Here is an 11,255-nt window from a genome sequence, read left to right as displayed (position 1 = left end):
TGTGGTAGTCCTTTGTGATAGTTTAAAAGAGAGGACAGAGAGGACTGAGTTGCTGCAAGAGGATTCTCAAGGTCCTGGCCTTGGGAAAGGCTGTTCATTGCAGTTCCCTGATAAGTGATCTGAGAATGAAGCTGGTTTAGACCTACCAGGCGCAGGAGTTAATGAGATCTTGAATAGGAAAAAAAGCTTTAGTAAACTGAGGCAGTCCAGGCAGCAATTAAGATGCTCAGCTCAGATTCAACAGAAGTTAGATTGTAAACCGAAACTAAGAAAGAATCTGTTCCTAGCAGTTTTGGAGTCAGGGAAGAGTTTATAATGATGTGTGAGAATTGATTGCTTCAGTTGAGGCAACGTTGAGATAACGCCAAGTTTCATGCACCAAGATCTGTCTAGCTTATGTTTTGTCTATAGGATATGCTTCTGTATTGTTAATGGATTCAAGTGCCTAGTTTCATGGATTTATTTGGATTCAATGTGTTGTCGAAGGCTTTCATGGCCGGAATCACTGGGTTGTTGTAGGTTTTTTCGGGCTATATGGCCATGTTCTAGAGGCATTCTCTCCTGACATTTTGCCTGCATCTACGGCAGTCTACAGTCTACAGATAGCCCCCCCTCCCAAAAAAAAAAAAAACCAACTACAACAACCCAGTTACTTGGATTCTTTGTTCCTGTCCTCCTTTGTATCTGATGATCTAAACTGGATTACTTTTACTGTGGATAACTTTTTACTGCTTTGGCTACATATATTCCTAAATAAACTGCTTGCTGATTTTATCCAGCTGGTGTGGTGTTTCAAGTCAGAGGTGATTCTGCTCTGGAGTATGGCACATAGCTCATTCCAGAAATTTACCACACATTGCTTATATAATCAGTGTGTGATTCGCAACCCACATGCGGTTACTCTTTGCATATACAAGTATTTGATTTGGCAACAGTTGGTGCCTCGTAAAAAGGGCTGATTTGCTTTACTATGGCACTTGTCCTTGTGATCTTAACAGGACTTTTTGTTCTGGCCGCCGTACTCGCTCTTCCTGCTTCCTTCACAGAGGCTTTGAACAAGACGTCCAGTTGCAGGGTTTTGTTTTCCTATCCAGACCTCCTTTTTTGCACTCCTCAGCAAAACCATTCATAGATGCAACAGCCATCTCATGCATATTTCATAATTTTCATTTCCCCCCCTTTTAAAATGTCAAAGCAAAGTCTGATCCAAAGGGACGTTCGGCACAAAGAATACCAGGGGAAGGTCAAAAGAAATAGATGGAACCGAGGGAGAAGTTATTGTTCGGTTTTGCTTTGCCAGCAGACAATCCTGGTTCAGTTCTTGGAGTTCAAATGATCAGGTAGCAGGTGATAGGAAGCCTCCATTTGAGACCTTGCAGATCTATTGGCCTAGAGCAGTGGTTCTCGACGTTCCTAATGCCGCGACCCCTTCATACAGTTCCTCATGTTTTGGTGGCCCCCAGCCATTATATTATTTTTGTTGCTGGGCCTGTATGATGGGTCTGTACCAAACTTGGCACAAATACTCAATATGCCCAAATATGTACACTGGTGAAGTTTGGGGGAAATAGACCTTGACATTTGGAAGTTGTAGTTGCTGGGATTTATAGTTCACCTACATTCAAAGAGCATTCTGAACTACACCAACAATGAACTTGATCCAAACTTGGCACACGGAACTCATGACCAACAGAAAATACTGGAAGGATTTGGTGGGCATTGAACTTGGGTTTCAGAGTTGTAGTTCGCCTACATCCAGAGAGCACTGTGGACTCAAACAATGATGGATCTGGACCAAACTCGGCACAAATACGCAATATTCCCAAATGTCAGCACTGGTGGAGTTTAGGGGAAATAGACCTTGACATTTGGGAGTTGTAGTTGCTGGGATTTATAGTCCACCTACTACTATAGAGCATTCTGAAGCCCACCAACTATAGAATTAGGCCAAACTTCCCACAGACAGAAAATACTGTCTGTGATGGTCTTTGGCGATCCCTCTGACACCCCCTCGCGACCCCTTCAGGGGTCCCGACCCCCAGGTTGAGAACCATTGGCCTAGAGAGTCACTCAGGATTGAATATTGGGCTTAGTGTGTAAACAGTGCTATAGAACACATCGTTCTATAGCTTATTTACTTTACTTACTTACCTAGGTGATCCCTCATAGTCCGAGGATGATGGTCCTCCAAGGTCGGTGTTCTGTCAGTGGGTCCGTAGGGGACTGTGGAGCCCTATTCTTGATCTACATCATCTCCTGCAGTGAAGGCATTGGTTTCCAGGTCGAAGGCGGTCCCGGTAGGGGTTGGTTTGACGCGCCTTCCTCTTGGCATGTTTCAGTCTTTCGCCCACCATTCTTGCCTCTTTAAATTCTGCAGCACTGCTGGTCACAGCTGACCTCCAGCTGGAGCGCTCAAGGGCCACAGCTTCCCAGTTTCAGTGTTTATGCCAGAGTTTTTAAGGTTGGCTTTGAGCCCATCTTTCAATCTCTTTTCCTGCCTACCAACATTCCGTTTTCCGTTCTTGAGTTCGGAGTAGAGCAACTGCTTTGGGAGACGGTGGTCGAGCATCCGGACAACGTGGCCAGTCCAGCGGAGTTGATGGCGGAGCAGCATCGCTTTAGTGCTGGTGGTCTTTGCTTCGTCCAGCATGCTGACATTTATCCGCTTGTCTTCCCAAGAGATTTGCAGGATTTTCCGGAGGCAGCGCTGATGGAATCGTTCCAGGAGTTGATGTTTATGTTGGATAGGATGCTTAGAAATGAAATCAAGGATGGACCTCTTCCAGCACTGCCCACCAGAATGCATCCTTGACTAGTACCCTGTTTTGCTTTCTCCCCCAGTGGGACACGGCAAGGCAGGAGCGCTTCCGAACCATCACGTCCAGCTACTACCGAGGCGCACATGGCATCATCATTGTGTATGATGTGACAGACCAGGTGAGAGACCCAGTTCTCTGCTCTCTTCTGCAGGCGAAACATGCCCAGCTCTTTAAGCCGCTCCTCATAGGGCTTGTACTCCAGACCCTTGATCATTTTAGTCACTCTCCTCTGGACACATTCCAGCTTGTCAGCTTCTCCCTTCAATTGTGGTGCCCAGAACTGGACACATGTGCAATCAGTAGCTAATCCACTTCCAAGCCTAGGCAATCCCTTGTTGTCTGAGAATGATGGCCCCCCATTTTCCTCACTACCTCTGAGGATGCTTGCCATAGATGCAGGCGAAACGTCAGGACCTCACTACCTCTGAGGATGCTTGCCATAGATGCAGGCGAAACGTCAGGAGAGAATGCCTCTAGACCATGGCCATATAGCCCGAAAAAACCTACAACAACTCAGTGATTCCGGCCATGAAAGCCTTCAACAATGCCTTGGCCCTCTTTATTTACTACATATCTCATTACTACATATGTTGGGCAAGCGAGACTCTGCTGTCAATAAATATGTACTAAAATCCCACCCCTTTTAGGGACCACTATCAGGTGAACCGCTCACTTCCTGCCTCCATTTCCTGGTCATCAATAGGAGCCTAGTGTCTAGATCTAGGGAAGTCATGCTCCCCATGCTCTATTCTGCTTTGGTTAGACCACACCGGGAATACTGTGTCCAATTCTGGGCACCACAATTCAAGAGATATTGACAAGCTGGAATGTGTCCAGAGGAGAGCGACTAAAATGATCAAGGGTCTGGAGAACAAGCCCTATGAGGAGCGGCTTAAGGAGCTGGGCATGTTTAGCCTGAAGAAGAGAAGGCTGAGAGGAGATATGATAGCCATGTATAAATGTGAGAGGAAGCCACAGGGAGGAGGAGGGAGCAAGCTTGTTTTCTGCTTCCTTGGAGACTAGGACGCAATGGAACAATGGCTTCAAACGACAAGAGAGGAGATTCCATCTGAACATCCTGACTGTGAGAGCTGTTCAGCAGTGGAACTCTCTGCCCCGGAGTGTGGTAGAGGCTCCTTCTTTGGAAGCTTTTAAACAGGGGCTGGATGGCACCTGTCAGGGGTGATTTGAATGCAATATTCCTGCTTCTTGGCAGAATGGGGTTGGACTGGATGGCCATGGAGGTCTCTTCCAACTCTTTGATTCTATGATTCTACTACATATCTCAGGTTTATGTTGGGCAAGTGAGACTCTGCTGTCAATAAATATGGACTAAAATCCCACCCCTCTAGGGACCACTATCAGGTGAGCCGTTCACTTCCTGCCTCTCTTTCCTGGTCCTTCATACATGCCCTGCAAGCCCACTGTGTCCCCTCCCTTTCTCTTGCAGGGACCCTCCATCCCTCCTGCTTTGCAGACCTGGATCCCTCCCTGCTTCCCTTCTGCAAGCCAATCCCTTCCTTGCTGGCCAATCCTCTGCATCATCAGGTGATGTCATCTCCAACCGCTGGCCAATGGCCGAGCCCTCAGCTGGGAGCATCTTTGCTGCAAGACAGGAGAGGAGAGAGCAAGAGGAGGAGGAGGAGGAGGAGAACAGCTGCTGGGTGGAAATCTGGGGAAGGGGAGGCAGCAGGGTGGGGAGATCCTTTGTTCCTTCCCCACCATGGTGCTTTGGGACCCAGTGCGGCCTCTCCTCCGGCACGGCTAGACTTGCCACTGCAGACCTTCCTTGTGGTCCACAGGCAGGGGATGAGCCACCAACGGATTGACAGGGCTCTTCCTTTGACAACAGGGGATGGTCCAGGTGGCTCCTCGACCTGCGTGGGACCTCATCCATCACCTCTCTTCACTCTGCAGCAGATACCCTGACGATATCCAGGTTCTTTGGAGAGGGACACTGTGTCCTTCCTCGGAAAGGTAACGCCACCTCTTCCCCCATCTCTCTCTCTCTCTCTCTGATTTGCTGAAGCATGCACAAAAATGAGGATTGATAGATGGATGGATGGGAGCCATGGGAGGGAGGCAGGAAGGAGATCAAGATTGCTTCCTTTCCAACAGGGATGTTTGGAAGCCGACAGGATGGAGCGGAAGACATTTTACTGCATTGCTACTAGCTGGGGTGGGGGCAGGAGGGCCCAAGGAGTCAGGGGACAAAACAGTATGGATCAGATGCTGCACCTGGCCTTCGGGAGACATTCCTGTTTGGAAACATTGCCGCCCCTTCAGACATAGGATTCTGGAAAGGTGGGGACTGGGGTCAGGTTCTAAGCATCTTTTTTGCAGTGGTATTGTCTAAAGTTTGTGGGGAAGCTCCCATTTTTGAAGAATCCAAACTCCCTTCAACTCAGGTCATGTTTCCCAAAGCTAAAAATATCAAGGAGGAAGTCTGGATTTAAATCAGTAGCTTTTTTTTTTTACTTTGACCACAGACCACTTTGATCAGGGACCACTTGAACAAGGAACATATTGATCAGGGACCACTTTGGCCAGGAACCACTTTGACCAGAGACCACTTGACCAAGGACTACTTTGATCAGGGACCACTTTGACCGAAGACTTTCATCAAGAACCACTTTGATCAAGAACCACTTTGATCAAGGACCACTTGATCAGGGACTACTTTGACCAAGGACCACTAGATCAGGGACCACTTTGATCAGAGACCACTTTGATCAGGGCCACTTGGACCAGGGACCACTTTGATCAGGGACCACTTGATCAGGGACCACTTTGATCAGGGACCACTTTAACCAAGGACCACTACATCAGGGACCACTTTGATCAAGGAGTACTTTGATCAGGGACCACTTTGACTGAGGACCACTTGATCAGGGACCACTTTGACCAAGGACCACTTTGATAAAGGACCACTTGATCAGGGACTACTTTGATCAGGGACCACTTTTATCAGGGACCACTTTGACCAGGGACCACTGGATCAGGGACCACTTTGAACAAGGACTACTCTGATCAGGGACCACTTGTCCACAGACCACTTGATCAGGGACCACTTTGACCAAGGACCACTTTGATAAAGGACCACTTGATCAGGGACTACTTTGATCAGGGACCACTTTTATCAGGGACCACTTTGACCAGGGACCACTGGATCAGGGACCACTTTGAACAAGGACTACTCTGATCAGGGACCACTTGTCCACAGACCACTTGACCAGGGACCACTTTGATCAAGAACCACTTTGATCAAGGACCACTTGATCAGGGACTACTTTGATCAGGGACCACTTTGATCAGGGACCACTTTGACCAAGGACCACTAGATCAGGGACCACTTTGAACAAGGACTACTCTGGTCAGGGACCACTTGTCCAGGGACTACTTGAACAGGAACCACTTTGATCAGAGACCAGTTTGATCAGGGACCACTTTGACCAAGGACCACTTGACCAGGAACCACTTTGATGTGGAACCACTTTGACCAAAGACCACTTGATCAGGGACCACTTTGATCAGGGACCACTTTGATCAGGGACCACTTTGACCAGGGACTACTTTGATCAGGGACCACTTTGACCAAGGACCACTAGATCAGGGACCACTTTGAACAAGGACTACTCTGATCAGGGACCACTTGTCCACAGACCACTTGACCAGGGACCACTTTGATCAAGAACCACTTTGATCAAGGACCACTTGATCAGGGACTACTTTGATCAGGGACCACTTTGATCAGGGACCACTTTGACCAAGGACCACTAGATCAGGGACCACTTTGAACAAGGACTACTCTGGTCAGGGACCACTTGTCCAGGGACTACTTGAACAGGGACCACTTTGATCAGAGACCAGTTTGATCAGGGACCACTTTGACCAAGGACCACTAGATCAGGGACCACTTTGATGAGGAACCACTTTGACCAAGGACCACTTGATCAGGGACCACTTTGATCAGGGACCACTTTGATCAGGGACCACTTTGACCAGGGACTACTTTGATCAGGGACCACTTTGACCAAGGACCACTTGATCAAGGACCACTTTGACCAAGGACCACTTGATCAGGGACCACTTTGATCAGAGAGCACTTGACCAAGAACCTCTTTGATCAGGAACCACTTTGATCAGGACCAGTTGACCAAGGACCAGTTGACCAAGGACTACTTGGATCAGGGACCACTTGATCAGGGACCACTTTGAACAGGGACCACTTTGACCAAGGACCACTAGATCAGGGACCACTTTGAACAAGGACTACTCTGATCAGGGACCACTTGTCCACAGACCACTTGACCAGGGACCACTTTGATCAAGAACCACTTTGATCAAGGACCACTTGATCAGGGACTACTTTGATCAGGGACCACTTTGATCAGGGACCACTTTGACCAAGGACCACTAGATCAGGGACCACTTTGAACAAGGACTACTCTGGTCAGGGACCACTTGTCCAGGGACTACTTGAACAGGGACCACTTTGATCAGAGACCAGTTTGATCAGGGACCACTTTGACCAAGGACCACTAGATCAGGGACCACTTTGATGAGGAACCACTTTGACCAAGGACCACTTGATCAGGGACCACTTTGATCAGGGACCACTTTGATCAGGGACCACTTTGACCAGGGACTACTTTGATCAGGGACCACTTTGACCAAGGACCACTTGATCAAGGACCACTTTGACCAAGGACCACTTGATCAGGGACCACTTTGATCAGAGAGCACTTGACCAAGAACCTCTTTGATCAGGAACCACTTTGATCAGGACCAGTTGACCAAGGACCAGTTGACCAAGGACTACTTGGATCAGGGACCACTTGATCAGGGACCACTTTGAACAGGGACCACTTTGATCAGAGACCACTTTGATCAGTGACCACTTTGATCAGAGGTCACTTTGCCCAGGGACCACTTTGACCAGGCACCACTTGACCAGGAACCACTTTGATCAGAACCACATTGATCAGGACAAGTTGACCAAGGACTACTTGGATCAGGGGCCACTTGACCAGAAACCACTTTGATCAGAGACCACTTTGACAAAGAACCACTTGACTAAGAACCATTTTGATCAGAAACCACTTTGATCAGGGACCAATTGACCAAGGACCAGTTGACCAAGAACTACTTGGACCAGGGAACACTTGACCAGGGGCCACTTTGACCAGAAACCACTTTGCCCAGGGACCACTCTCCAACATTAGTACCAAAAGGGTTACGAATATGTTTTTGGTCAAATTCAGAAAATTGCATCCGATAGACCACATCAGTTCTAGTTTCTGATACAGAACATATGCCATCCAATAGTCACCATCTGCTCACCTACATAAAACCATATTTAATAACCCTTGGCACTACAATGGGGTTTTAAGAGAGTAGTCCCTCTTGTTGCAAACCGTGTAGTAACGGTGACGCCGCGGACTACATTTTAGTTCTTGTGCCACGGCCCACAGGTTGGCACCACTGGTTTAAATGTACTATGAGCACATACACTCTAGTGACAACTTCGGGCATTATTTAGACAGATTTTCCTTTTTGTAGAGAGTGAGGAAATCTAGTTTTTGGAAAGGGCAGTTCGATTTTTGCAAGAGAGTTCTAAGCACCAGACTACAATTTCCAGCATCCTTTGTGGAAGCCATGACAGTTCAATGATTATAAAACTGTGATGCCTGTTGTGGAAAGGAGCCCTGAGACACTCGCTCGTTTACAGTGAACAGCTGGTTCCACAGGAATGAAATGCTATTTCCGGAGATGCAGAGAGTGGCCTGGAAAGGAGCCCAATTCCAGCCAGGGGATCAAGGACAGCTGGAATGTACTGACTGTTAGGAAAGGACCATTTGATAAGGTGAAAGTATTGGTTGTAGTTCATTTAGCCATGCGTTACTTCGTAAAATTAAGATTAAGGGCCATTTCTGAGACTTCAAGTGGGAAGGAGAGAGTAGGCGTGCCTTGTAAACAGCAGCGTGGTGTGCACATGCAGGTGAGGGAGAGCGTGTGAGGCTGGAGGGAGGCCCACACCAGCAAATCCCTTCAAGCCATGGGGGTTCTGTGTGGGAAGTTTGGCCCAATTTTATCGTTTGTGGGGCTCAGAATGCTCTTTGATTGTAGGTGAACTATAAATCCCAGCAACTACAACTCCCAAATGTCAAAGTCTATTTCCCCCAAACTCCACCAATGTTCACATCTGGGCACATTGAGTATCCGTGCCAAGTTTGGTCCAGATCCATAATTTTTTGAGTCCACAGTGCTCTCTGGGTGTAGGCGAACTACAGCTTCCAAACTCAAGGCCAATGTCCACCATACCCTTCCAGTATTTTCTGTTGGTCATGGGAGTTCTGTGTGCCAAGTTTGATTTGATTCCATCGTTAGTGGAGTTCAGAATGCTCTTTGATTGTAGGTTAACTATAAATCCCAGCAACAACAAATCCAAAATGTCAAGGTCTATTTTGCCCAAGCTCCACCAGTGTTCACATTTGGGAATATTGAGGATTTGTGCCAGGTTTTCTCCAGATCCATCATTGTCTGAGTCCACAGTGCTCTCTGGATATAGGTGAACTACAACTCCAGAACTCAAGGTCAATGCGCACCAAACCCTTCCAGTAGTTATTGTTGGTCGTGGGAGTTCTGTGTGCCAAATTTGGTTCAATTCCATTGTTGATGGAGTTCAGAATGCTCTTGGATTGTAGGTGACCTATAAATCCCAGCAACAAAAACTTCCAAATGTCAATGTCTATTTTCCCCAAACTCCACCAGTGTTCACATTTGGGCATATTGAGTATTCATGCCAAGTTTCGTCCAGATCCATCATTGTTTGAGTCCACAGTGCTCTCTGGATGTAGGTGAACTACAGCTTCCAACTCAAGGTCAATGCCCACTAAACCCTTCCAGTATTTTCTGTTCGTCATGGGAGTTCTGTATGCCAAGTTTGGTTCAATTCCATCATTGGTGGAGTTCAGAATGCTCTTGGATTGTAAGAGAACTATAAATCTCAGCAACTTTGATGTAGGTGAACTACAGCTCCCAAACTCAAGGACAATGCCCACCAAACCCTTCCAATATTTTCTGTTGATCATGAGAGTTCTGTGTGCCAAGTCTGGTTCAATTCCATCGTTGGTGGAGTTCAGAATCCTCTTTGAGTGTAGGTGAACTATAAATCCCAGCAACTACAACTCCCAAATAACAAAATCAATTCCCCCTCCCAATCCCACCAGTATTCAAACTTGGGCATATCAGGTATTTGTGCCAAATTGGATTGAGTGAATGAAAATGCATATTAGATATTTACATTACAATTCATAACAGTAGCAAAATTGGAGTTATGAAGTAGCAACGAAAATAATGTTATGGTTAGGGGTCACCACCACATGAGGAACTGTATTAAGAGGTCGAGGCATTAGGAAGGGTGAGAACCACTGCATTAGCTTTTCCTTAGCTCTCTACAACCAGAGACTTAATCTCATATCACGGGACAACAGTAGCAAAATGACAGTTCTGAAGTAGCAGCGAAAATAATGTTATGGTTGGGGGTCACCACCACATGAGGAACTGTACTAAGGGGTCACGGCATTAGGAAAGGATGAGAACCACTGCATTAATGTGTCCTTAGTTCTCTCCAACCAGAGACCTAATCTCATATCACGGGACAACAAGAGAAATATGACATTTCTGAAGTAACAACGAAAACAATGTTATGGTTGGGGGTCACTACCACATGAAGAACTGTCTTAAGGGATCGCGGCATTAGGAAGGGTGAGAAACACTGCATTAACTTTCCCTTAGCTCTCTCCAACCAGAGACCTAATCTCATATCATGGGACAACAGTAGCAAAATGACAGTTGTGAAGTCGTAACAAAAATAATGTTATGGTTGGGGGTCCCCACCACATGAGGAACTGTCTTAAGGGGTCGCGGCATTAGAACGGGTGAGAACCACTGTATTAACATTTCCTTAGCTCTCTCCAACCAGAGACCTAATCTCATATCATGGGACAACAGTAGCAAAACTCTTCTTTTCTCTCCAAAAGGCAAACGGAATCCAGAGAACGGCAACATCCTATCTATCCCAGTTCTTTTCCTTGACTTGAAGTAGCAGGACGCCTGGGTTTTCTGCATGTCTGCCTGTCAGGATGTCAACCATCAGCCCTGAATAGTGAGTATCAAGCAATGAGGTGAGAAGCCATGTTGGCATGGGGTGATTTACATTGCTAGAAAGGGGGTGATGCTGAGCAAGCTAGGTTTTCACCAGTGCATTGGAGCCTTCAGTGGCGCAATGGGTTAAACCCTTGGGCTGGCAGGACTGCTGACTTAAAAGTCAGCAGTTCGAATCCAGGGAGCAGGGTGAGCTCTTGTCTGTCAGCTCCAACTTCTCAGGAGGATTTATTTATCGTGTCATCAGCAACCAGGTATTTGTATTAC

At 47.1% G+C, this 11,255-nt stretch overlaps 1 protein-coding gene across 1 annotated transcript in view; it reads left to right on the top strand.

Annotated features, from left to right (window-relative positions):
- Positions 1 to 4,355: 4,355 nt before the first annotated feature.
- The window catches only part of LOC132781329 (ras-related protein ORAB-1-like), a 31,334-nt gene continuing 24,434 nt past the window's right edge, over positions 4,356 to 11,255 (top strand). The window contains exons 1-2 of the mRNA XM_067461062.1: positions 4,356 to 4,796; positions 10,865 to 10,989. Coding sequence (XP_067317163.1) covers positions 10,967 to 10,989 — 23 coding nt within the window. The 5' untranslated portion in view covers positions 4,356 to 4,796; positions 10,865 to 10,966. The remainder of the gene's footprint in view (positions 4,797 to 10,864; positions 10,990 to 11,255) is intronic.

Source organism: Anolis sagrei, chromosome X (genome assembly GCF_037176765.1).
Source record: "Anolis sagrei isolate rAnoSag1 chromosome X, rAnoSag1.mat, whole genome shotgun sequence".
In the NCBI taxonomy this organism is placed as follows: domain Eukaryota; kingdom Metazoa; phylum Chordata; class Lepidosauria; order Squamata; family Dactyloidae; genus Anolis; species Anolis sagrei.
Note: the sequence above shows the minus strand (reverse complement) of the source record. Positions and strands in the feature narration are given on the sequence as shown.